Here is a 23531-nt window from a genome sequence, read left to right on the forward strand (position 1 = left end):
TTAATTTCCTTCTCACTGTCATCCTCAGCAGCTCCAGATCCAGGGCTGCTCCAAACTATGCTCATGCAGCTCAGCTAGGTGTTCTAGTTACTAGACTGGGTGGTGCAAATAATGCTGTACTTTTGGCTTTCTGGGTGGAACTATTCAGGAGTAATGCAACAAGACTTGAATTTTTAGGTGTATAAGCCAGGCCAGGATGTGTACTGCAGCTGGTGGGATAGCTTTGCAGTACTGTGGCCCTGTGAGCCTGGTGGTAACATTCAGGCTTGGTTTGCTGGAGAGAGGCATGTATTCTCTGGGCCTTAGAGACTTTCCCAACCATTTGTGTCTGGGATGGTACTAGAAGCAGCTGTTTCTAAACCTCGATGTGTGGGCTATGGGTCATTATTGCATTAGTGTATTCTGCAGAAGACCTCTGATAACCATGTATGACACAAGAACCAGGCTGGTCCTGCAGAGATGTGGAGTTGCATTGACTTCCCAGGGTTCCTGCTTAGTTTAAAAATGTCATGATGCTTTATTTATATGATATGATATATGATACTTTATTATATGATATGATGCTTTATATTATATTATATTATATTATATTATATTATATTATATTATATTATATTATATTATATTATATTATATTATATTATATTATATTATTTAATGGTATTATACGATACTCTGTGATATTTCATTATATGGAGCTCCTGTGGTTCCAGTTCCTACCATGAGTTGTGTAATATCCCACAGTGGAACTGAACAGAATGTTCCACATGTTTTACTCTACTCTTGTGTGCTGGTGTCCACAGCAGGGAGTGACTAAAGCTTGCAGGCAAGAAGTGATAGTTTACAGAAAGAACACCCTGAAATCAGGTATTTTCCTGTTGTGTTTTCGTTGTGAAATGAGTGTATCTCTAAGACTTTTCTTTTGGTCCAGTGTCCTGCGCCGGGGTCACACTGCTGCGTGCAGCTGCCTCTGTGTTGGTGATAATGGGAGTGAGCAGCACCAGAGTTGGAGCTTAGTTTTCCAAAAGACTTGCACATTTCTGCAAGACTTGTCCCCCCACAGGAATTTTGGATGGAGTTCTCTACATTTGCATCATTAAAAGAGTTAGTCTGAAGGTTTCTGACATAGCTATTTTTAAATACATGATTGTAAATAAAATTTTTCTTCTGTGACATCAAATTAACAGGAATTAAAATTCAGCCTGGCACAAAGAAGACCAACATTGCTGAAGATGATAAAGTTGTACTGGTTTACAGAACTTATGTTGGAACATAGTTTCTATGTTTATTATACATCAAAAATAACAATAAGTTTCTAATATAAAATAGATTCTTCACCTTGGTTGTGCTACCTACAGTACTTAAAAATTCTTATTTCTGATTTTGTAGTTTATATTCCCTCACTTTATATTCTCTCAAATTTCGATTTTTTGAGTAGAGGAAGGGTCATGGTAGGGCAAACCCTTTTTGCATGTAATCCTCATCTGTGCCTCCTTCTACACTTCTTCCCTATGCAGAAGTTCATAGAGTTTGAAGATGCACTGGAACAGGAGAAGAAAGAGCTACAAATCCAAGTGGAACACCTTGAATTTCAGACTCGACAGCTGGAGCTGAAGACCAAAAACTATGCAGACCAGAGTAAGCAAAGCTGTGCACCAGACACCATTATACACATGCCTTCCACACACATACAATACTACTTTAAAAATAATCTTCATACTTTTTTTTTTGGTTTAGTGTAATTTGTGCAAAGCCCAAAATATCTGGTTATCACTTACTTTGATGTAAAATTCTGGGCTTTCCCGAGGGTGGGATGTACCCGCACTAATTCAGTAAAGGCTATATTTCTTCTCTTTTGTGGTCTGTCTCTCCAGATGCAATGTGTAAGATTTGGGCCTTTGAAACCTGGTTTCCAGTTTCTCCTTGTAGAATCTTCCATTCTTATAAAAATCATCACACTAATTATTTAGTTAGTTAGTTACTTAGTTTATGTATTTGTTTTACAAATACTTCCTTAATAAGTGCAGGCATTGAAGTTCCCCTCAGAATTTGTTGGTGTTTCGTCCAGTACTCCTGCTCCTCAAGTAGCCAGAAGGGCCAGTCCCAGAGGACAACAAATTGTTGCCAAACTAAGATGCTTACGGGGCACCAGGCTACTGCTGAAAAACTTCTGTGGTTTTATTGCATTTATAGTGCAAAATCACTGGTATTGGGAAGATGCAGGTACCCATGAACTAAGAGTGTAACAAAGACCAAATCCCACAATTCTGTTTGTTTTATTCAGTAGGTGTAAATTAATTTCTAAAAAAATAGGCTTTGTTTCTCAAATAGTTCATTTTGTGTGCCAGGCATGTTAGCTGATAGTTGGGAATCTTCTCTTGGCAGTTTCTCGGCTGGAAGAACGTGAATCGGAAATGAAGAAGGAGTATAATGCTCTGCATCAGCGTCACACAGAGGTAAGATATTATCTTTCTAAATAAATAAGTTCTTTGTCTATATCTACATGACTATATCATGTCAAAGAACTCAGCTTTACAATCCTAGTGATGACTAGTGCTTCTGAAGTTGGGAACATCAGAAGTACCTGACTGGAGGTTGTAAACAGGATGGAGACAGACTGTGTTCACTGGTACCCAATGGAGCTGGCACAAACTACGACACAGAAAATTCACTCTGAACAAAGTAGTAAAAACTGCTTTCCTGCAAGGGCAATTAGCTCTGGCACAGGTTGTTCAGAGGAGTGTTGGAGTTTCCTTGGAGATATTCATAAGCCACCTGGATGCGGTCCTGTGGCCGTTCTGTGTGACCCTGTTTCAGCAGGGGGTGGACTAACGGACCATCAGACATTCCTTCCAATCTGAGCTGTTCTGTGATGCTGTGCATAGTGCCCTGCTACCTCATCTCCCATTGCCAATGAGCCTCTAGACTTATGTTGTTTTTTCAAGGCTCTTTGGTTGTGAGATTCAGCTGAAGTGATTTCGAACACTATTTGCTGATAAGTTTTCTATCAGATTAGACCATTCACTTACATCATCAGCTTAGAAGGCAACAGTAAAAACAAGGAAGTCTGCAGAAAAACCCAGGGGACTGGAAGTGGATACCACAGAAAATTAAACAAAAACAGAAAATGAGTCTTTCCTTCTCATCTCTTTGCCTCATGGATTTTTCTCTCCTCACAGATGATCCAGACCTATGTGGAACACATTGAGCGATCTAAGATGCAGCAAGTTGGAGGAAATAACCAAACTGAGGGCAGTGTACCTGGGAGAAGGTAGGGCCATGACCTTTCCATGTGACACGTGTCACCTGGGAACTTACACACTGAGTGTGTGCATTTGAGAGAGGAAACAGAGCAGGATCTTTCCCTGGGGACATGGATTGTAGCTGAAGCTCTGTGTTAATGGGTTCTGGGTGAGTTGTGGGTACTTGATGGTGAGGAGCTTTCTCTGTTGTTTTACAAAGGTGAGGCTTTATCATGCTGCTATTGACGGGGCCTCTGGAAAACATGTTCATGTTCTTAAGTAGTGTGTAAAAGTTTATCCATAGAATAGATGGTGTCAAATAAAATGTTTGTGTGCTTGCATGTCTTTGTATGTGGGATAGGCAGCAAAACTGTAGCAATTAAATGCATTAGCCATTACAGGATTTTTTCATGTTGTTCTTTCAGAGGAAGCTTTCTATCAGTCACCAAAAATCCCACTTATGTCCAAGAAAGGGATTTTCCTCCCTTCTTGGAGTGTTTGGGTTCTGAGTAGAAATAAATTGTCTAAAATATAGGAATCAATTGAGAAAAACAACAAAAAAAAAAGCTAGATGTTAACTTTCCTGGGCAGATAAGCGGTGTAGAGGGCTTGAGAGGACATGGTCTAGAAAGAAGCAGTAGCTTGTAAGTGCTCATCTGTTCATAAAATTTCCCTTACCAGACTGTTTTTCTTCCTTCTTTTCGATCCCTCAGTCTGGAAATCCAGAGTGAGTTCCCAGATCTGATGATCTGATCCTAATCTTAGAGATGGAATGGGATAAGTGTGTTAGGCTTGTTTCTCTCCCAGCTTACACTTCTGGAAGTAAGAATATATCTGTGGAAGTGCTTACAGTAAAATCTAAAAGTACCATAGGCAAAAGCAAACTTAGAACATCTCTCTTTTAAAGAGTGAGTCCTGTGTGCACCTGCCAGCTTTGAGTCATAGAATCATAGAATCTCCTGAGTTGAAAGGGAGCCACAAGTCTCATTGAAGTCCAATTCTGAGTTGGACTGCATAGTAGAAATTGGTTTTAATTTCTTCCTTTCTAAAAAGCTTAAAAGCTTTTACTTCCCTAACTCTTGAATAAGCTGATATTAATTGTAGCTTTATGTTAACATTCCATGAAAGAGTGGCCCAGTGAAGTGTTGCTGGTAGTATCTACAACACTGCCAATCTCAGCTGGTGAAGGGCAAAATTTTCATCAAGAATGACCTTTTCATGTCAGAGAAGTTTGTCTTTTATCCTTTAAGTGTGGCACATTGCTAGTGTCCTTGGAGAGAAACACTGTATGTCTGTGAAAAGCCCATGATGGGACTGTGATCCAAGTCTAGGAGCTACCAGTGGGAAATGGGAGTTTTTAGTTAATTTTTGCGTGTGTGTGTGTGTGTGTGTGTGTGTGTGTGTGTGTGTGTGTGTGTTTTTGGGGGGGTGTGTGTGTAGCTCTGTTTGTTGTGCTTGTGCACAGCACCTGGGCCTGGTGTGTTTTGATGTAATTGCACAGCTGGAAGGAGGAACACCACCAGTGTTTGTGGATCTTAGTGCACTGGGTGGGGGGATAGGCATAATTTCTCATGACCTGCAAAACAAATTTGGGTGCATTTATTTAAAATAAATGGGGCTAGGGAGAAGTTTTTGCTGCAACTTTTGTGGAGGTGGTGTGTATCAATGGCCATCCAAGAGGTGTAATGAGTTTGTACCTGTCACTATTGAGTAAGAAACGACACAGACTCTCCAGAAGGCTGGTTTGCATAAAGCTCACCTCTTTACTTCAGATCCTGTTTTATACATTGTTCTGATACAGATAGACCTGGTTGATCAATTAATCAATACATTTCACCTAATTGGCTAATTAACAAGATGCCCTTCTTATAAGCAATTGTTGAGGAAACAAAGAAAACAGAGAGGAAAACACCACCTACAGGTTGTTTATGAAAATAAGCTATCATTGTTTATCTTCAACTCCCTAAAGTCTGTCAAACCAATTCTGGGAAAACTTATTAAATTTTCTCATTCTCTGACCAGGCTGTCACATCCACAGTACCTACTTCCATGTGGCATGGGGGTTGCAGTGCACGTGTACCTTGTGTCTGTGTTAGGTTGCATGTTTGCATGACATTTGCTCTCTAATGGTTGTTCTTTTTGTCTTGCTTTTTGTGGAATTGCTGCTGTTTGGCTGTTATGTTTGTCACTGCAGTCATCGCCAGTCCTGGAGGAAAAGGTAAATCCTATTGCTGCATCTGAACTTCATTAATCCAAGTGTTGTAGGTTGCTGTGGAGTGGTGACAGTGTGATGCTGGGAATGTATTGTACTGGCATATTTGCTCTCTGTGTCCACTGGCACCTGAGCTGGACTTGCTGGTTCAGGGGTGCTGAGGGAGCCATGGAGCTGGGATAACACAGCAGGGAGAAGCTTGTGCGTGCAAATGCAGAAGACACGCAAGTTTGTTCCCAAAACAGGATCAGATGTCTGGGATGGGATGTTTACACTTCACATCCCCTAATGTTTTAAAAGTCATAGAATCATAGATCTGTAGAATCGTAGAATATCCTGATTTGGGAGGGGCCCATAAGGATTATCAAATCCAGCTCCTGCCCCTCCACAGACACCCCAACAATCCCATCCTGTGCCTCAGAGCGTTGTCCAAATGCTTCTGGAGCTCTGGCAGCCTTGGGGTTGTGACCATTCCCTGGGGAGCCTGTTCATTCATTGCCCACCACCATCTGGGGGAAGAGCTTTTTCCTGAAATTCAACCTAAAACTCCCCTGGCACAGCTTCATGCAATTCCCTCAGGTTCCAATAAATTTCTTCTCTCTTATTTTACACTAGAGAGCAAGCCATGCCTGATTTTTGAGTGGAAGTAGAACAAATGTCTGTGTCACTAAGTTTCCAATGGCACTTTTGGCTGATGATTGGGCAGGGAGTGCTGTGCACAGAGCCTTCAAAAAGACTACTTCTCCTCTTTAAATGCTGGCAAGCAAACTGTAGTTTTGTTACATTTTGTAAACTGTAGGATGTTGCTTGTAGAACATCCTAATTCAGGTTTTGGCTACTGCAAGCCTTTATTGGAGAGTGCACTGTTCACCTTGTAACTCAAGGTGGAACTATCAAGTGTTAAGACTTACCCTGGCTGATCCTGGAAAGATTTGGGTATGTGAGAGCAACTGCAGCACTTAAAGTTTAGACCGGGATGAGTCTAAATCAGGATACTTTAAATTTATTTGCATTTAAATTTGGTAGCCAACTTCAGGACTGCAAAACTAGAGCTAGCTCTTCCTTCCCCTTTCCTGGGAGGTTTTAGAGAGGCTTGAAGGTGTTTCCAAAGAAACTCATCAAGGAAATTTCCTAACAGTCTGTGCTAAAATTCTTTCCTGAAGATTCTACAGCTTCTGATGCTATAGAGACCCTGTGCCTCTTTAACAGGGACTGTGAAATTCACACATTTCCTCTCCATTTGGTGGCTCCTATATTTCCTTGTGTGTTAAGTATGTATGTTTACATATTAACAAAAAAGAAAACATATAATTTAATGTCTGTCAGCCTACTTTGGGGGCAGCTTTTATGTCTCAGTGCTGCCAATGAGTTATGTCAAGTCATTGCAGCGTAGTCACTAGGATATTCTGGCTGCACCACTGGTTTGACAAGGACTGTCCTATGAATGTTATAGGAAACTTTCTTCTGCTCCATAGACCTGTGAAAGCAAGACTCTCTTAAAACTGTAATTTGGTCCTGAAGAAAAGGAAAGATATAAACCTAATGGTTAAAGCATCTCAAAAAATGGCCCAAGTTTTTTGTTTTCTGCATAAAAAGAGAGATTTTTTTGGAAGTAGACTCTTAGAGACCTTGGGTTATTTCTTAAACTGTATAACTAAGAATTTTCTGATATTGTAGCATAAAGTGGTTCTGATTTCCAGTTTTGAATGCCTTTATGATCTCTTCCACATAATTAACTCTACTTTCTGTGGTGCTTGTATCAGCACCAGGGTGAAGATTTCCTAGGAGGGGAAAAATTTGCCTAGTAAGCTTTTGTAGAAACTTGAAATCCAGCTGTTAGAAGCTTTCAGGTCCTTGGAATGATAGCAGTGGGATAAAGAGAAGTACCTACAGCAGACAGGCAAAGGTAATTGTCCTTTGGCATCCATGACCTAGTAGGAGCAGATGTAAGTGGCAAGTTACAGTCATAAACTGGGACAAACAGCAGTAGAATGTTTTCACTAAACCTTCAGTGGTTATTTAAGTCACAAATAGCGAGATGCCTTTGGTAGTGGAAAGGAGAAGTTACAAGGAAACTGACAATTCCTATCACATAGAAGTCTGGGTTTGAATCTGTGGAGAATGATAGAATCATTATGGTTGGAAAAGACCTCCAAGGTCATCAAATCTAACCTTCAACTGGATGCCCTCGCACCCAGTAAATCATATTGCAAAGTGCCACATCCACACGCCTTTTGAATGCTTCTGGGGATTGTGACTCCATTACTGCCCTGAGCAACAGGTTTCCATGCTTAACCAGTCTTTGAGTGAAAAAAATTTCTGCAATATCCAACCTGAATCTACCCTGGTACAACTTGAGGACATTTTCTCTTGTTCTATTGCTTGTTACCTGTGAGAAGGTTAATGATGTTTTATCAGTGATTTGTGTTCCTCCAAAATCCAGTTACATGCCTCCTCTCTGAGAAGGTTTGTGTGTGAAACTTCCATGTATGAGTCTAGCATCTTCAGGAGAGGATTTTAGTGCAGATTCCTAGGAAAAGTGCATGCGAAGCAGGCCATGCTGGAAATACCTTTCTGCCCCATCTTGCCTATCCAGGACAGGCCACAGGAGGCCTTTTTGCCTATTTGAGGTACGCACTGATGCAGCAGTGCATCATGCTGTGGTGGCTGGGCAGTGCTTAGAGTGAGAAGGTTGGGCACTGTGGTTTCTCTCAGCAAACATTGTCTCCTCTGCTGGACACTCCATCTCTGTCCTTCCTAAAAGAGCTGGCTGGTCTACCACTCCCTGTGTTAGTGTGTTTGCTCTGTCCCAGGGGCCCTGTAGCAGTTGTTTGCTGTGGTCACAGGTGAGGTGGCTGCCCTTGTTTCCCAGCCTGGGCATGACACCCAATGCTGATGATCATTACAGAAAGGCAGGTGGAGGTCTGCTGTTACTAACAGCGTGCTACAGAAGAGCAGGTGTCATCACACTCCCAAGATTAAGCAGAAGCCCTGTGCAGGAATAGGTGAAATAGGATTGAGTCCAAGTATGGATGCACATCACACAGAGAATCATTTTAGTTCAGCTCGGCAGGGGCTGGGTTTGGCAAGCTGGTGCCACAGCCTTTCCACCTCCTCTGCTTTCTCTAAATTTTCTCCCACTGAAGCTTGGTCTCAAAATCTGTGCCAGCTTTTTTGTTCAGAATCAGACCTGCACTAGTGAGTCCCTGCAGTTGCCAGAAAGGAGAGGATGAACAGAACACACTTAGAGACACCTAGCAATATGCATGTTGCATTTATTTATATCTTTGTTTAGTTTTTGAATTGTGAGTGCATTGTAATATGGGTATCAAGGGAGATCAATGAATACAAGTACTCTCTTCCTTGCTTAGAATTGGAAGTGATCCAACCCCTCTGGTTCCTGTTGTTGAAGCTCACCAGATTTGGGGTGGAATGTCATAAGTTTCATGTAGATGACACTTAAAAGCCTTATTCCTCTCCCTGTGGTGACATCTCTAGTAGCTATGGAGCTTTTATTTTCTTGCTGTGAGAGTTGTTTGCCGTGGCTTATTTTCCTCCAGTACTTTTGTTTCTCAGAAGCACTGACTTAAATTGGCTGCACTTTCATGTTTCTCCAAATTTCTCATACTGATTGAGCAGTCAGTTGTACCTGTTAATGGCCACTGACCCCCTCTATCTTAGAGTTTCCCCAGGAGAAGGTATTACTCTTAGCAGCAGCACCACGGGACTGAGAGCCACCACCAAGGAAGTGTGGGAGTTCAGAGTTCAGACAGTTGCCATGTGAGGGTAACAGTTGCAGTCCAGTTTCTAGTAACTAGTATTTCATATACTGTGCTGTTTGTTTTCTATCAGAACCATGATGTACCCAGCTAACACATTTTCCTCTCTCTCCCTGTTTGTCTCTTTAGCAGGAAGGAACGTCCCAACTCCCTGAATGTCTTCCCCCTCGCTGATGGCATGGTACGTGGACAGATAGGGGCCAAGATCGTCCCAACACTAGACCACTGGCACCTGAGTGACCTCGGCCAGCTGCAGTCCAACTCCAGCTACAAGGTTTTCTAGACCATCACAGAGCAAGGGTTTCCCACTCCTTCACTGTTGCTAACATCTCACATTTTCATTAAGCTAGAGACAATCTGTGTCCGTAACCCTTTGCAGCCTCTCCCTTTGTGTTTGCTCTCATAGTAGCACTGCTAGATGTGGGAGGGTATTCTTCTTCAGATCTGGCATATGATGCAGGAAGGATTTGACACAGCTCCTCATGCTGCTTTGTCTCAGGGTTAATCTCCTTTACTTGGCTGGCCCCAAGTTGAGAGGGATGTATGTGGAGGCAGTTAGGGATTGAGTGAAGAGAAATTCTTCACTTCTTAATAGCTTATTTCAGAGAGGACATGGTAGAACCTGTCCCTTCTCTCCACTTTGATAAGAGCAATGGTTCTGCAACTCAGGTGGGGCCAGGCATTGGGTTGCACTTGCCCTTAAAGTGTTTGTCATTTTTTTCTGATCTCCTGGCCTTCCTGTATTCACTAAAAAGGGCTCCTTCTTATCCTCTCTGAATGCCCAATTCTTGCACTGTGCTTAAAGGTCTTATATTCCTCTTATGCCTAGTCACTGCTCTAGACTTGCACTGTCTACCTTCAGTACATCTGTCACCATTACTGCTCTGCCTTCTGCACCAGGTCTTCGAAAATCCTCACAGTGTTGCACCTGCACTGCAGCAGCTCATGGGGCTGCCTGGCGCATCTTGAGCTCTGCTCTGCCATTCAGGGGTCTCCTCTCCGCTATTCAGAGATTGGTCTGACAGATCAGGCTATGCATGGTCCATGCATTTCCCATGAGCCTCTTCTTCAAAGGTCTGATATTTTGCTGACATCACTCACACATGACTCACCTTCCCAGTATGTACCTGACAATTCTCACTATCTTTCGTTCTTCATGAGGCCAGGCTGTACTTACATTTTAAGTGTCCTTGTTTACTTTTTATTACTATATTCTATTTTAGTTGTTGTCATTATTTTATTTTTGCATTCAGCTTTACATTCATTTTATACAGTGTTTTGGAGATTTAAAGTCCTTAATATTTTTGTTTTTATGTACTATGCTTTCAGTGTTATAACCATACAATTGTGGCTTCTCATGGTGACATATGACTGCTATGAATGTTGGGCCTTTACAATGCATTTTGGAGGTCACTACTACACAGTTGATGTTTAGGAGGTTTACAGGTATGGCTGTAGGTAAGTGGTGGCTGTGGAGATTATTCTTTGGGTGAGCTGTGGGTTTTGGAGAATGCCTCCTGTGCTGGAGAGAAGAGCTGTACTCTTAGCACGATATTTAGCATTAACAGAGCACTCAGACAATAGAAGGAAGATACCTGCTTCTGGGCTGTGAAGAGGAGCACGTAGGTAGTACATACATTTGGGAGGAATTTCTCCAATGCAGGTTGGAAGGTTGATAAAGTGTGTTTTCTGGGGAAGTACAAAACTCACATCTGTAACCAAAGAGTAGTGAAAGACTGGGGTAATTACTTATTCAGATGTTCAGGGTAAGGGGCAGGTTATGTCAATAAACAAGAAGTTACAGGATATTGCTGGTACAGATATTACCCTATAGACACTGATGATCCAGGGCTTTTGAATGACATCTGGTTCATAAGAACAAGGAATGACAAGTGGAGTGGACCCACCTAGGTGTCTCTTACACAGCTGAGATGCTTCTGAACTTTGCTTATTCTCATAGACTTAGAGTGGGTCCAAGAACATCCCTGAAATCTTTCATCCAACAGCAGTTTTGTTTGAGGAAAGAGGTTTTATGGTTGCACTTCACACTTGATAATCTTTGTCCCTTTGCACATCTGAAAGCACAGAAGGCAAACTGCAGTTGAGGTAGTCCAAAGCTTACTGGAGCCTATTTATTATCAAAAATCCTTTTTGACTCTTTTTTTTCTTTACATACTGGGAAAGTAGCTCCTAAATCAGGAAATTGAAGTAGAGGTGGGAAGTGTGGTTTTAACATGTAGCAGCCTAAGTGCAAAGTTCTCATCTCAGTCTTGATGCTGAAACCAGGATAATTGAAGGGAGATGGTTTGGATATTCATGTGGGAATGTGTGTGCTATTTAGACTAATAATGCTGAAAATACACAAAATGTGGATTGCATTTAATGGCAGGGCCATTGTAAAAAACCTGAGTTTCCAGTATAACTGCGCAGGTGCAGTGTAAACCTTTAGACTTCTGTAGTGCAGTGTGCAGCAGAGCATTTTAAGATAAGCATACAGAGGCCAGTCTAATTAAAGGAAGATCTCAATAAAATTCCAGATTTAACAAAAATAAGGCTGCAAAGGGTTAAATCACCATTTTTTTCAGTCTTCTCACTCATCCCATATTGGATGTTTTTGTCATGTTGTGAAGCTGTTATTAGTACAAGAGAACGAAACTTCCAGATGAGAAAAGTGAAACCCTGTCACAGCTTCGAGGTTTGGGGGCTCAGAGCAGCCTCTGAGCAGAACCAGGATCTCTCTAGTACTTGCACAGGACGAGAGAGGCCAGTGGTGAAGATGAAAGATGGGTCTGGATGTGCAGGTGAATGCCACTGCACCCAGTTGCAACTCACTGTCGCATATAACTCTCAGCATTAACTATGTCACCTCCCTGCAGGCAGTAATTAGAGCATGCTGCCCTTAAGAGTGGGGAAATCTCCTTTGAGTCTGAGAGGTCATGGTGCTAGTCAGGGCATTCCTTGTCTGACTGAAGCATTGTGCTTTAATTTACCAACACAGCTTACAGTGTAAAATCCTGACAAAGCCTTGAAGACTCTCTGTTCCTCAAGAGGTGATGGTACAAGAAGTGGGGCTGTAATGTCTGTTTGCACCAAGAGCCGTTTTGCACTTTCCATACTGAGAATCCATCTCCTGTGTTCATTTCTCACCTTTCTGAATTCTTGGGTATTGTCATCCTGCCATTTGGAAGTGGGAGACCACACCTGTTTATGCTGTGTTCTCAAGCTGGACCCATGCCTGCCGAGCTATGTATAAGGTGGTTTGGGGACATAGGTCTCCTGTGTCAGACAAGCCAGAGTATCCCAGATCAGTGTCCACTCTGCTTCTGCAGTTTAGTGGCAAAACCAGTTTGCTGTTTTCTCATCTAGGTGTATTGGTGGCTTACAGTAATGACATCAGTCAAGACTTCTAAGAGGCCACTTCAGATCCTTCCCGAGCAATATCCATATTGCCTTCCAGCCTTGGGAAACACTGGCCTAGTTTGCTGCAGGTGCCAAAGCCCTTCAGCTTTCACTGTACTCAGTGTGAGCTACAGGTGCTTTTCTCCTGTGATAAGGCCACCTTTCTTGAGATCACATACCAGTGTGATTTGTGAAGACCAGTATTCAGTATTGAAGGAGTTATCAGCCTTATTGAAGCCTTATTGAAGAAGGTTATCAGCCCTTTCTACAGGTGGGATTTGCTTGTTGAGCTCAGCACGAGAACTTGCTGCTTCACTGTGGTGGTAGTGCCCTGTGTCACCAGCAAACAATGGGACATGTAACTGGTACAATGAGCAAGAACCATGCTCATAATGCTTTAAGGCAGCCATACACCAGCAAATGGGACTTACTGAAATGTATAATTGTGCTTTTCCCTTTCTGTTCTGCTGCCCTGGAATTGCCACAGTGCCCCCAAGATGAAATGTCTGAATCTGGGCAGTCCTCAGCAGCTGCCACACCGAGCACCACGGGAACCAAGTCCAACACTCCCACATCATCTGTGCCCTCTGCTGCTGTCACCCCTCTGAATGAGAGCATCCAGCCCATCAGCGAGTACACCAATGGCATCACCAAGAGCAATAAGAGGGCACGAGAAAAGCGTAACAGCCGGAACATGGAAGTCCAGGTCACACAGGAGATGAGGAACGTCAGCATAGGTATGGCAGCTGGAGCTCAGGTACTTGGTCACTAACATAATCAACTTAGCAGTGCTTGTGTCACTCTGTTACAGGGAGAGGCTGGGAGATTGCACTGTAAGTATAGAATTTGAGGAAGCCTGACTTCGAAAGGTACATGAATGAGACAGGGTTAATTGGATGTTAGCAGTTTTCTGCATAGTAAATTTTTGAAAACATCAGTTATATGAGTAATTTCACAAATTCATAGAATGGGAACAGGTTACTGAGTTCAGTTCCCTGCAGTGATATGCATTCATGTCTTGGAACCTCTTTCATGAGCACTCAAGTCACGTCTTAGGGTGAGCTTTTGGGAAGCTGTTCCTGGATCTCATCAATATGAAAGTTAAGAGCTTATATTTAGTTTTCTGTCTGTATTTATTTGTAAGTATTTTATATCCAGTTGTTCAAATGCCAAATTTGTCTGTGAGATTAAATAATTATTTTCCCTCTGTGCTCTTATTCCACACTCTGATTTGCTTAAAATAATTGTACCCAGCTGTTTTTCTCAGCTAAATTAGCTGATTTTTTTTAGTCTCTTTCTTATACAAAGAACTCCCACACCTGTGGAAGCTACAGTTGTTGTCTCTTAATTTTCCAGAGTACTTTAGTAATTTGAATTAATTATTTTTTGTCAGGAAAGCCATTCTCTAAGCTTTAGCACCAGGCTGTTAAATAAATAAATGATTTAATAACATTATAAAAGCCCTTCAGCTGTGCCCATGTAGTGTCTGAGCAGGTCTGCCCTGGATTGTGAGACTTGCAGTGGCCATCAGAAATGAGAAGTGATCTGTTTTACATGTCATGAACTTAAACTACAAAAGGACTGTAAGATTTATCAAAGGTCATTAGGTTAATATGCAGGAGCACAGGGGTAAACATGGGTCTATGAGGTTGACATCTGAACCAGCTGATAATCTTCTTATCCAAGTTATTCCTTGGGAAGCAGAAGTTATAACTAAGTTATTACTGAAGCAGAAATAACCATTCACAAGCTGGTTCCTAATGAAGTAAGACCATAAACCAACATATAACATCTTTTGCTGTAGCACTGAAGGAGAACTGAGAGAGGAGAGGAGACTGAGTCCCAGTCTGTATTATCCTGAGGGCACCCTCAGGGTCACAGATGTCCATCTGTCAGAGGCTAGGAGAGTTGTCCATGGAAGCATATGGGTTCTGAACAGCCTGCTGTTAGATTGTGGTCTGGCTGTGACCATGAAACACTTGTATCAAGAAAGCTAAGCATGGATGTCAGTAGTTTGAATACCCTATAAATACCCTGATTTTTATAGTTCCTGCTTTACAAGCTCATTTACTATCAACAGTTTTCATGCGTCAAAATAATCTCTTTTTTGTATGTGTGCAATTGTGAAGTGGAACTATTTTTTCCCCCACTTTCTTGGTGGAAGTGTGATATGGCTTCCTTATGTGGTCTTCATATTCAACCTTTCAGCTATTTCTCACCCCTAATAAGAAATCAATTCTCTATTATTAGAAGTGATGCACATACTTGAATTTTAATAATGTATTTTATACATCTGTAATTAAAATGTCTGTCAGTGATGCATGTGCCTTAGAGCTGAACTACCAAAAATGCTACTCAGAGGTATTTGCAGAAAAACTTCCCAGCTTGGTAAAATAAAGCTGAGGAAGGCTGTGCTTGTGTTAGACCCGCTGGGTGTGGATGCCTGCTTTGGCAACAGATCCACATCACACTTTGTCTTCCAGCCTGGGTTTGCTGCCAGTTGGCACAATGCCAGCCTGAAAGAAATTAACACTTCAGTTGTCATGGACTTTGTATATTTGGCTACTGAGATTGTCTGGAAAGGTCAAAAATGTCACATCTAAGTTCATTGAGGGACTAATGTAATTCACAAATTAGGTCATTAATCTTTCAGAAATTCTTTGTGTGAACAGACACAGTGTTCATGTTGCTTGTTCAGAATAGGTTAAAGTCTGGGCTTTTGAAGAGTTTGGTATTCAGTAAACAGGACTTGACAAGAGGAAGGAATTCCTTATTCTTTAAATATTGGCTTCAGGTTGCAGATTACACACAAACCAGATTTCATTTATTGGTTTTGAAGTCAAGTTTCACTGTAATGGGTATCTAAACCAGTGCAGACTTGAAATTTTGTATTGAAAACCTGTTTCTGTTAAAACTAAATAGTGCCAGTTCCTAACAATAGTAATTTCTATGAAGCTGTACAGAAAATCACTGTGTTGCCTTCAAACTCAGCTAATGCTGTCTGGGGATGGAGGAGTTGTTTATTGGCAGATAAAAAAGGAGTTTTAGAATTTACTTCAACGGATAAAATATTTCTGCTGATCCCATTTTAGTGAGTATTCAGGGCAATGAGTTTAGTGATGCTTTGGAATGGGGGTGGGAAGGGGGATGCTTATGGTGTACCTGCTCTGGAATTGAGAGACCACCTTCAACTACTTTCTGTTCTGATTTTAAGACTTTGAACATGGCACCACGAAATTTTCAAATCTCAATATTCAAAGCTGTAAAAGTCCCTTCAAGAAATACCATTCTCTGGAAGTCCTGATCCTGTATGTGATCTGTACTGTCTTACCTAGGGATGGGCAGCAGCGATGAGTGGTCCGATGTCCAGGACATCATTGATTCCACCCCAGAGCTGGATATGTGTCAGGATCCCCGCCTGGAACGCACGGGTAGCAGGTACTGATTGTGACTTTACCCTGTGTGCTCTGTCACTTGGCTTCATGAGTAGTGACAAATGGATGCTCTGGCTCATAGTGAGCTCACAATGCAGCTATTTGAGACAGTCCATATATTCTGCCTAATATCAGAGATCCTGACCTGCTTTGGGTTCTCCAAAAGGCAGATGCCTGCTGGTGATCTCCAGGAGGATGTGTACAGCTGACCCAGGAGAGGACTCATTTACCTTACTGGTCTGGGGGTTTAGAGAGATGATTGAGCAGCAGAAGTTTTAAGACAAGAAAAGAGAACATGGGCTTAAGCTGTTAGAAATAGGGAAAAGGTGCATTTGTCCAATAAAACCTCAGTTCTGAATTCCATTTTAAAACCTCAAGTTTCTTTCAGTTCTAATTTTGTCAAGTATTTGAGGAGGCAGGGCTGCCCCCCCAAGGGAGGACAAACAGAGGTAACCTCAGCAATCCGAATCCCACAGGCTTTGAGCAGTGAGGCTCAGATCACTGGTAGTGAGCCCTGTCAGCAGCCCCAGACAAAGCAAGGGTGTGAATTCGGTCCCAGTGCTACCCATGAACAGCAGGAGACAGGACTGAAGACAGGTGCATCTTAGCAAAGAACTGAAGGCATAGGCCTGAGGTCAAAGGGAGCCCTGGGACCAGTGGGTAGGTGCAGTTCCTAGGTGAGGCTGGTCAGAGCATTTATGACCCATCAGTGCACTGAGGAGTGGTTGCGAATCCTCAACACAGTTTTCAGAAAAATCATCAGACTTTTACTAAACGATTCTGCTGCTCTGATCCCTACCCATCACCCATTTTGTTCTAAATAGGAGGCTACCTAAAGGCTATTAATTTTGGCACCACATTGTTGTGAGGTATAGGTACCTTGATTTGTTTTTACTAAAGTTTATCTTTTACCCTTGTCCAGTGGATAATTTGGCACTGTATCGGCAAAAAATTTCCCCCAAATCTTACAGATACGCAGAAAATACAGTACCCTGGCAGAGTGAAAGCAAGAGTATCTAATGGTCCCAATCTGGACTGGATTTGCCCACCCTGTTGAGCACCCCCATTGAGAAGGGTATGAGCAGCAATAATACCTGCATTTCTCATCTGGGAAGGCACACACAATTAAGCTCCCCTTGGGACATGTAGGATACCTGGACTATTTTTAGGGTCAGGAGGAATCCAGGGAGTTGAAACTGCTCAGTGTGGAGAAGACAAAAGTGACTGATGAGATCAGATAAAAAATTGGTCAAATCCAGGGGAAAGAAGGAAACAGAGGGGATTGATGCACCAGAGCTCTTCAGGCAGGAATCTCTACTCCAGGTGGTAAGACTTGAGAGCTACAGGAGACACCGCCTGACTTGGACTGCTGACAGTGTGTGTGCTGCTCTGAAAGCAGAGTGCTTTCATGATACATATACCTCTGAAAGCTGAATGTTGAACAGGAAAGTTCAATCTGACTTAAGTCTCCAGGTCAGACTGAGTGCTGGTTTCTCTTTCATTTGTGCTGACTGTTGGATTGTGTGAACTGATTAATTGCAGTGCCATCACAGCACCATTTGTACTTCCTCAGTGCTCTCAGATGTCTGGGTGGCTGGAATTTTTCTGTAATTGAAAAACCCACTTTTTTTTCCTCTTCTTTGCAGTGTGCTGTGGCTGCAATATCAGAAGCAGCTACTACACTCCATTTATAATCACTAGGATTGTTTATGTGATAATGAAGCCATAAAACTTGAGATCATCTGTGTTGGTGCTGACCTTTCTGATAGATTGTTGGAGAAATTGCACAGCTGCTGCTCGTGCTGGTTGATGTTACTCATACAAGGCAAAGCACTGCAAAGTGTTTATAACCCACATTAAGGCAATTTTTTAGAGTAGACAGCCACAATCCCAGAAGTTGCCTCACCTGCACATCCTGTAGCAACTCTTTGCTGCTTTGAGCCATGAGGCTGTCAGGAAATACAAGAAGATTCTTTATGGTATCAAAGACACTGAGAGGTGGAAATGTACTGTCATCTGATAAGACTAAAAACTATTAACTTTGATTTACCTTTAATTAAATACATTTGAGGACATGTGAAGAAATGCTTTTCAATACATAGCCTTACCCAAAAGAAAAATGGACCCTTCAGACTGATTGTACTTATTGGCTGGCCAAGTAAAAAGGCTGTTGCTGTTTTCAGCATTGAATTTCTTATTTGGTCTTACTGCTGTCTGAGGTTTCTATCTAGATTGATCGGAGCATGGGAATCTTTGCAGAATCTGACAGGTCAAAGCTGAGCTCTTCTGCAATGTGAAATTTTTCTGTGAAATACTGAATCAACCTTAACTTGTGTGACTTCAGAGTAAATCATCTGGGTGAGCTTTGAGGTTGTGGATGATAGATGTGTCCTCAGCATAAGAAGGACATGAAGCTGTTGGAGCAAGTCCAGAGGAGGCCATAGACATGCTCCAAGGACTGGAGCCCCTCTGCTCTGGAGCCAGGCTTGGAGAGCTGGGGGGAGTCCACCTGGAGAAGAGAAGGCTCCAGAGGAACCTCAGAGCCCCTTCCAGGGCCTAAAGAGGCTCCAGGACAGCTGGACTTTGGACAAGGGCCTGGAGGAACAGGACAATAGGGAATGGTTTCCCACTGACAGAGGGCAGGGTTAGATGAGATATTGGGAAAAAATTCTTGTCCATGAGGGTGGGGAGGCCCTGACACCAGTTGCCCAGAGCAGCTTTGGCTGGAAGTGTCCAAGGCCAGGTTGGATGGCGCTTGGAGCAACTTGTGATAGTGGAAGGTGTCCCTACCCATGGCAGGGAGTTGAAACCAGGTGGTCTTTAAGGTCCCTTCCAACCCAAATAATTTCATAAGTCTATGATATGGAGAATAACACATGCTATTTTCTTTACTCAGTGTGCTTCCTGATTCGTTCAGTGGGTGAACAGATGGGTTTTGATTGCAGTAGTCTGAGATGCTCAGTATTTCAAAAATAAATATTTGAGCTTAAATGTTGCCAAGTAACAAGATTCCTTCTGTTTTTTTTCTTCCAACAACAGCCCAACACAGGGGATTGTGAACAAAGCATTTGGCATCAACACAGACTCTCTGTACCATGAACTTTCCACAGCAGGGTCTGAGGTCATTGGAGATGTTGATGAAGGAGCAGATCTGCTAGGTAAAACCTTGTTATTTTCTCTGGTACAATGACTCCATATTAAGCTTCTAGAAGCATTTAAATTCTCTTTTTCTTTCAGAACTTGGATGTTTCTCTTTTTTAAGAATGCATGGAAATTGAGATACATGTGATAGAAGCATGTACCTTCAGTACAGTCATGATTATTTAGGAAATAATCTCAGCTGTTAGATAACTTTTATTTGGGTTGTCTTTAGTGCATAAGTTATTTTTCTACAGGATTTTCCACACAAATAATTTGAAGACAAAATTTGTTTCTTCTGCTTCTGACTGAAAATTCCTCCCCCAGTAATTTTATACTGAGAGAAACAGTTGTTTGAAATTTGTAAGAAAGTAACTCATTTGGTTAAGTTTTTGATGTTTAAATTATGTGGAAAACTTATGGTGTGTAATGCAGTATTTACTGTTTTGCAGTCAGCCTAAGAGATGTAATAATTAACTTTTTAAGCTGATTTTGAAGATGTTTGTAATGCCTGTAGCCAGGCTGTGTTTTGTGTTCCTGGCTGGGACCCTGCAGCAGTCAGAGAAGCCGCTTTGCCTCAGAGAGCACTCTGAGCCGTCTCTATACTTTTTCTATTGGATTCCTGAGTATCTAGATCTTGTTTTTTGACAGAATTTAAGCATGTTTTTAATTCTTGCTGTTTTCCTGCATCAGTACAAGTGGTCTTTGAATACTCAGGTGACAAGGGTGCCTGATTGAGTTTATAATAGTGTAGCTCATTTTCCATGTTACTGCTTGCTTTAAGGAGCCCTAGGACACATGAGGACTCCAGAAACAAGGCATTATGTGTAATTAGTGGCAGGAGATCTGATCTGAAAGCGAACATTTCCTTTCTGTGATTACTGATATAGATCTGCTTATGGATAATCTTGTAAGTTTAGTTTTGTGTATGTGTCCAGAATAGAATGAGCTAAAATGTGTCATACAGACTTACAGCAGCTCACCTTTGCCCAAATTACAAAGGTACTTGTATCAGCTTTGATATGTGTTGTATCAGGACCTTTAAAAAGCATATGTTTCTGCAGGGGAGATAGATTTTGCCCTATTAAACAAAAACTTAACCTTGAAGATGCGGACTGAAGACTGGAAAGGAGTTAAATTACTTCTTGTTTGATGAAGGACAAGTATCTGAAACCGTACTATTATAGTCAATAGTGTGACTGGAATTAAGAACATGAATCAGACCATCATGAGAATGCTTGCCATAGCCTTTTGATATGAGTAGGTTTGGGTTGGTGTTTTGAAAAAATCATACAGCAGGTATGAGAGCCCTCATGCCATTGCCTAAAGCACAAACCCATTATTGTTTCACCTTCAACTCAAGATTGCCAGAATAAAAAAAAATCTGCAGAAGCCTCAGGATGAGCACACAGGCTTACTCTGCCTGCAGTGGGAGCCAATCTGGACAGATATTTACAAGATTAAGAATTTTGAAGGAAAAGCAAGATTTCCAGGTTTGACAATCCCCTGGATGCTAGTAGCCATTTGCAGAAGGGCTGGGGCTCTTGCTTAAAGGGAAGCTTGACAGTAGGAACTACATGTGATGGTTAAAGCTGTGGAATGAATTAGCCAGCTTCATACATTATCAGCAGCTGTCTTCCTAGCAGAATCAAAGCACTAAAACCATGGATAATCTTGCTGTTGAATATCTGTTTTATCTTGGTCCTCCTGTCCACTCCTTCCTCATCAAGGAGTGTTCAGTTGATTCTGCGGCTCTGTCTGCTAATCACTGTGCCAACTGCTGCTTTCTTTCTCCCCCCAAAATGACTGGGGTATCAGATATTATTGGCTTGGAAGAGTTACTGTTCTGGAAAATTACTTACTCGGTGTATGAGCAGCTTCAGACAATGTGCTTCCCACTTTGGAAGCCTGCCTTCTGGAAATCCACTTCCCCTTGGGATTACCCTGTAGCCTGCCCCAGTGATCAGCAAGAAATGCAGACTGTTGTTTTCAAAGGACCAAAGGTTTTTTTTGCCCAAATCTTGCATGGTTGTTCACTGCAGTCTTGGATGAAGTCAAAGGTGCTTCACCTCTGAGATGTCTGTTGCTTGGGAGTTACCACTTGCAATAAAATGTACAAAGACTTTGTTGAACAGTGCCCTTGTAAGCATGGGCCCTGAAGATCACAGTGTGGTTTCTGAAGACTGCAGCATGGCTTACAAGGAGGACATTTCTGTACTGGGACCATTTTCTAGCCTGAGCAGAGATGCAGAACCCTTTCAGGTGATCCCATGGCAGGCCAGCAAAATAGGAAGACTGGTTCCTTTTCAAATCTGGGAGATGGACTGTGCCTTGTTCTGTGATCAACATTGATCTAATTAATAATTTTGCTGAGTTCTGGCCACTGACTTTGGTACGTAAAGATGTTTTTAAAATGAACACAAACATTGCTGGTTGTACAAAGAGAGGAAGCACGGAGAGATCTCAGAGATTGTGTCTCTCAACAACAAATGAGACTGGTACTTTTTTGTCTTTGCACAATAGAAAGCACAAAAGAAAGTCTGGTAAAGATAGAAGCAAAGGGCTAGATCTTAGGGCTGACAAAAATCTGTCAACATAATCCAAAATTTTGCCTTTTTTGTTCAGTAGAATGTTCTCTCTTTGTGCTGCACTTTTGAGTCTGCAGAGACAAAGAGGAAATGGTGCTTTATGAACATGATATAGGGAACAAAATCCACAAGCTGAAAGAGTCCTCTAGGTCATGTTTGGAGCTCGCTTCTTTCTGTAAATCAAATTCATTAATGACTCTAAGCTCACTTAAGTGAAGACTTATTGCTTCCTCCAGTCTCTCAAAACTTGGCAGTCAATCTGTAAAGAATATTCTCTTTTTTTTTTGTCTCAATTCCTTAAAGAAAGAGAAATTTAATTAAAGATGACCTTAAGAACAGGACTTATAGAAATTACCCTTGAGCACTGGCTGGCAGTCAAGTCTGATTCTGAAATGGAAAATCCCCTTTATTCCTGGTACATAATTGGCACTCTTCATGTTTTATTATTTTGAATAAAAACCACAAAACATATGGGTTTCCTCCTGCCTCTAATACTGCTTTACCTACATGGGATATAGGAAGTATTCTGGAGGAAAATGTGGAGTGAGAACAATTATTTACTAATGAGCATTGAGAACCAAATTCCCTTATTTCTCCCACAGACTTGGGAGCACTAGTTGGCAGTTTTCCTGCATATACACTTGTTAGTCTCAAGTGATCCTGGGTAGGTTCCTGTTCTCCCATCTCCCCTTTTCTCAGCTTCCCCTTCTACCAGATCCTTCTTCCTGCTCTTCTCTATCCCAGGTGTTTCCAGACACAAACGATCACAGCAGCCGTTTGGGTGTGCTCAATGGACAGCCCCTTTTACTGAGGGTGGTGACAGTAGTGAGCTGATTGCCCAGAGAAGCTGTGGCTGCCTCATCCCTGGAAGTATCCAAGGCCAGGTTAGAGGGGGCTTGGAGCACCTGGGATAGTGGAAAGTGTCCCTGCCCATGGCAGGGGGTAGAACTGGATGGTCATTCAAACCCAAACCGTTCTGTGATTCACGTTTAGGATAACCAACTATATTTGCTTTGGAAATTAAAGAGCAGAGGGTCTGTAGTAAAGACAGAAATGCAGTGTTATTAGTGGTTAGTTCATATACAGTGTTGTGTACAGAAGTTGAAATGAGATTATCAAACTAAGTCCCAGTGCTACACTATACAAAAAAAAGGTTTTAAATGCAATCAGTTGTCTTTTGCAAGCTTGAAGTGTCACTGAAGAGCACAGTTATGGTCAGAAGATACAGTTGTTAAAACTGCAGGGTGTGGGGAAGTGAGAGGTAGTGGGAATGAGCTGTTCTGCATTTAGTGGTAGATGACTAAATAAAGACATAATAAAGGTTTACCCAGTCCAGGAAGATCTGATTGCCTCAGATCCAAATCTGGAAATCTGGGAATAGCTGAGGTAGGTGGTTGCAGTTGTACCATGGGTTGCCTTTCCTTGGGGTTTTTTTCTGTCCTATGTGTAGAATCATGCCATCAACCGCTATGGCAGGTCCTGTCCTTACTATTTCATGCCTTTTGACATTGAAATGGCTGAATCATTGTTAATTTTTTTTGGACAAAATTTTGATTTTGTTGGTTTTAGTCACTGATGGATCCTTTTTCACTTCCTTTTTCCCTTGTCTCTCTGTGCTTCGCTGGACATGGCGCATAGGGGAGTTCTCAGGTGTGTATCTCCTGCTCAGTTCTCCTTGTTTCTTTTTTTCTGGTTGAGGTTGGATATTGTGGTATACACGTGTGATACTCCCCTGCTCT

General features: G+C 42.0%; 1 protein-coding gene across 28 annotated transcripts in view; it reads left to right on the plus strand.

Moving 5' to 3' along the window:
• The window catches only part of MAPK8IP3 (mitogen-activated protein kinase 8 interacting protein 3), a 71944-nt gene that overhangs the window by 20857 nt on the left and 27556 nt on the right, over positions 1-23531 (plus strand). For 8 of the 28 annotated variants that reach the window (XM_063171365.1, XM_063171367.1, XM_063171373.1 and 5 more), the window contains exons 2-10: positions 1518-1638; positions 2386-2456; positions 3180-3271; positions 5437-5460; positions 9363-9507; positions 13120-13369; positions 15968-16070; positions 19106-19224; positions 23431-23442. In XM_063171365.1, the coding sequence (XP_063027435.1) occupies positions 1518-1638; positions 2386-2456; positions 3180-3271; positions 5437-5460; positions 9363-9507; positions 13120-13369; positions 15968-16070; positions 19106-19224; positions 23431-23442 (937 nt within the window). Of the gene's footprint in view, positions 1-1517; positions 1639-2385; positions 2457-3179; positions 3272-5436; positions 5461-9362; positions 9508-10576; positions 10692-13119; positions 13370-15967; positions 16071-19105; positions 19225-23430; positions 23443-23531 lie in introns of those variants that run through there. The other 20 variants (XM_063171369.1, XM_063171375.1, XM_063171383.1 and 17 more) reach the window with 9 other exon arrangements.

This window comes from Melospiza melodia, chromosome 18, assembly GCF_035770615.1.
Source record: "Melospiza melodia melodia isolate bMelMel2 chromosome 18, bMelMel2.pri, whole genome shotgun sequence".
In the NCBI taxonomy this organism is placed as follows: domain Eukaryota; kingdom Metazoa; phylum Chordata; class Aves; order Passeriformes; family Passerellidae; genus Melospiza; species Melospiza melodia.